Consider the following 3,668-nt stretch of genomic DNA (forward strand, 5'->3'; position numbering starts at 1 on the left):
GGATTACAAGGTTCTACATATAAGCTCCTGGTTGCTTGGTTTTGACAGAACACAGAAAAGTGGGTGAAGGGAGACGTCGGACAGGACAAGATATGACAAAATAATAATTTATAAATTATCAAGGGTTCATGAGGGAGGAGGGAGGAGGGAGCAGGGAGGGAGGGGCAAAATGAGGAGCTTGATGCCAGTGGGTAGGGCAAATGTTTTGAGAATGATGAGGGCAATGAATGTACAAATATGCTTTACTCAATTGATGTATGTATGATTGTGATACGAGTTGTATGAGCCCTAATTAAAAAAAAAGACTGAAATGTGTGTGGGGAAAGGGAAATTGGTCATCTCAGTCCTGGGATTTGTTAATCTGCTCTAAATATGCACAGGTGGGGCTGCAAAGAGTTCGTGTAAGTGGATTAAAAGACCACATAATTTCCCCCACAAACTTTTAGAAGCTCCCTTGAATAGATTTTAAGCGTACATTTTAAAAAACATACCCAAGACCTGGGGGCAAGTAAAAAGGCTTCAGAACTGAGTTATAGTTGACAGGAAAATGAGTCTTGGCATTGACCATCCCTAGGGGCCAGGTGACCCCTCCAGTAAGCCCCTGGGCCATACAGGAGGGATCTGGTAGGGGACTTGAACCTGGATGGAAGTGGGGCGGGAAGACAACTGTCCCTGGGCCTGTGCGCCGAGGAAAGGCTTATCTATTTTGCCACTGGGTTTTCAAGTTTGGAGGGAGGCGGGTACTAATGGCAAGAGGAGGTCACCAAGAGATAGGAAGGGGGTTCACAGCATCCCTGGATGCAGTCATAGGATCTGGGGGGATGGGGGTGGCACTGCAGGGGGCAGGAAGTCTGTGGGTGGGGGGACAAGCGGATGAAAGGGATACTGCTCAGGACAGAGGATCTGTGGTGGGGGGTGGGGTGGGGAGGGGCACTGCAGGAGACAAGGGGACCTGGGGGGACACTGAAAGGGATAGAGCCGGGGGAGGGGGGTGCACTTCTGGGGACAGGGGATCTGGGCGGACACTGAAGGGGCGGACCGCCGTAGGGAAGGACCTGTGGGGCGGGGGAACCCCGGAGCTAGAGAGGGGTCTGTTGGGGCGACTCTGGATAGGATTGTCGCTGATGGTGTGGGGAACCCCAAGCCCGGAGCATCGCGGGAAGAAAGGGCTTCGGGCGCCTCCCACGGAGTAGGCCCCGCAACCCCGCCGACCCGGTCCCGGTCTGGCCTACACTCACCTCAGTGCCGCAGAGCGGCCGCCGGCGCAAGCCCCGCCTGCTCCGCCAATCGGAGTCGAGCCGGAAGTGATGCGCCATCACGGCCCCGCCTCCCGGCCCGCCCGCCCTCCCCTCCTCGGCCGTGTCCTGGGTCAGGTTCTCCGGACAGCGTTTTAAGTCGCAACACTGCCACTTGGTGGCAGTATGAAAGGAGACTCAGGCCAAAGGCTTTCATGATCCCTTGAAATTTAACGAGTCATTCTTTTCCTCGAAAATCTCTCCCGTATGAGCGGCCGATGTCACCTCAAACCCTGGAGAAGCGCTCCCTTTCCAGCAAGCTCTGTGCTCACCCAGGATGTTGGCTAAGAGCATGCTGACTGCTCAGAGAAGCCCATTTTAGCATTTCGCCCACTGTCCCCACCCTGGAAAAGGGTCGTGCCCACTCCAACTAGTGAAGTCTCAAAGGGGATGCTGTCACCCCGTCCATTCCAGGCTGTCTTGCCTCCAGAGAGGCACAGGGCCAGGGGGCCAGAACAGTGCCTACCCAGACCAGGGAGGGGCAGGGCTAGTCTGAGGGTGCTGCCCTGATGCACCAGGCAGGGCGGGCTGGGGACAGAACCAGATGGGCAGCTGCAACCATCAGCATGTCCTTTCCTCCATCTTGTTAGAACTGTCCCATCTGGAGAAGTCTGTCAATCCTCTTGGATTTGGTGGGTAGTGAGCGGTCAGAAGTGCACGTGGAATCACCACACTGCGGTGTTTGCCATAATGGGCCCACTGCCCACCTAGCAGTAGGCACTAGGACCTCCCCTGACAACCTGCCTTCCCCTCCACAAGTGGCAGATGAGCTCTGGGATAAGGACTGGTGTGAACCTGGGTCCCAGGCTCATCCTGGTAGAGCCTGAACAGCAGGCTGGGCATGGTTGCTGGTAACAAGCTGGGAGGCTCAGGACTCAAAAGCTGCATGCAGGTGCTAGAGTCCAAGAAACCAGTGTTGTGTGCAGGTGTTGGAGCTCACAGAATCAGGGATGCCTCCCGCCAGCCGTGAGTCCTCAAGGTAATACTCCTGGAAGGACTAAAAGGGAATTCCTGGGCTGCATGTGGATGGGGGACTGGACGTGAGCCGTTGCTGGAGGGGTGGCCTAGGAAGCCTACCTACAGGTGTATACACCTGGTTGTGGGGCACAGCCTTTTGCCTACTGGGTCAGAGAAACAGGAGTGGATGCAAAAAGTGGCCTGACCCAAAGGATAAGGTACCCAGGGCACCAGACCTTCAGCCCCGGCAATCACCTTGTGCCCTGCCACAGCTAGTGAGGGGACAGCCCCACCTGTTTAGGAACAGTTGCAGTTTTATAACCTACAGGGAAATAAGCAGGATGGCAAAGCAAAGACAGGCCTTGTCACTCAGGGCTGTAACTTCTCCAGAGCCCAGAAAGCACCATTTACACCCAACAGACTCCCAGCACTCAGCCAGTATAGTGGTTCTCAACCTTCCTAATGCCATGACCCTTTAATAGTTCATGTTGTGGTACCCCCCCAACCATAAAATTATTTTCGTTGCTACTTGATAACTGTAATTTTGCTACTGTTATTAATCAGATGACCCCTGTGAAACGGTAGTTCGGCCCCCCAAAGGGGTTGTGACCCATAAGATGAGAACTGCTGCAGTAATGAGTCCTGAACACTGCCTGTTCCCACCTGCAAGCCAGCCGCAAACTCCAACAGGCTGCTTGTAGAGACCGTGTCCAGTGATAGGAAAGGTTCTGACTAGCATGAGTTTAGGGACAGGGCAGCACACACCACGTGAGCACACACTTGCAAAATTCTCCTGACCTAAACACCAGAACAGGATAAACCCATTGGCAAATATGCCCACCCACGTCTGCAGGCACAGCACACATCGCACGCAATCGACTGCCCATCATCCAAAGCACCCACCACTCGCTGGGCCTGCTACAAGGTGATGCTATGCCCCAACCCCAAACGAGGCGTGGGGATGGGGACTGGTTGAGACCATTCTGAGGTGACAGGAGAAAAGAATTTATTGAGTCCTCAGCCCTAGTTCTCCTTCTCCTGCACAGTCTTGGTTCCCCGGAGCCGCCCAGTCCGGCGAGCAGCAATGAGACCCACTTTGCGACCAGCAGGGGCATCCCTGCGGATAGTTGAGGGCTTGCCAATGTGCTGGTGGTTACCACCTCCAAAGGGATGCTCCACGGGCTGCAGGAAAAGGACAGCAGTTAGTGGCTGTGAGCCATGTGCCCACCCTAACCGGGGCACACCACCAGGCTGCCCAGTCACCATTTTGGTCCCTGCACCCAAAATCCACACCATTTCTCTGCTACTCACGTTCATGGCCACACCCCGCACGCGAGGCCAGCAGTTCCTCTTGGCCTTATACTTGTGATAGGCACGACCAGCCTTCAGGATGGGCTTGTCTATGCGGCCACCACC

General features: G+C 55.0%; 1 protein-coding gene across 1 annotated transcript in view; it reads right to left on the bottom strand.

The window, feature by feature from the left end:
* Positions 1–3,241: 3,241 nt before the first annotated feature.
* RPL8 (ribosomal protein L8) overlaps positions 3,242–3,668 on the bottom strand; it is a 2,144-nt gene continuing 1,717 nt past the window's right edge. Inside the window, exons 3-4 of the mRNA XM_013006439.2 lie at positions 3,564–3,665; positions 3,242–3,434 (exon numbers count right to left, since the gene is read on the bottom strand). Of these exons, the coding sequence (XP_012861893.1) occupies positions 3,276–3,434; positions 3,564–3,665 (261 nt within the window). The 3' untranslated portion in view covers positions 3,242–3,275. The remainder of the gene's footprint in view (positions 3,435–3,563; positions 3,666–3,668) is intronic.

This window comes from Echinops telfairi, unplaced genomic scaffold (assembly GCF_000313985.2).
Source record: "Echinops telfairi isolate 266 unplaced genomic scaffold, ASM31398v2 ScPeMD7_1;HRSCAF=3_0, whole genome shotgun sequence".
NCBI lineage: Eukaryota > Metazoa > Chordata > Mammalia > Afrosoricida > Tenrecidae > Echinops > Echinops telfairi.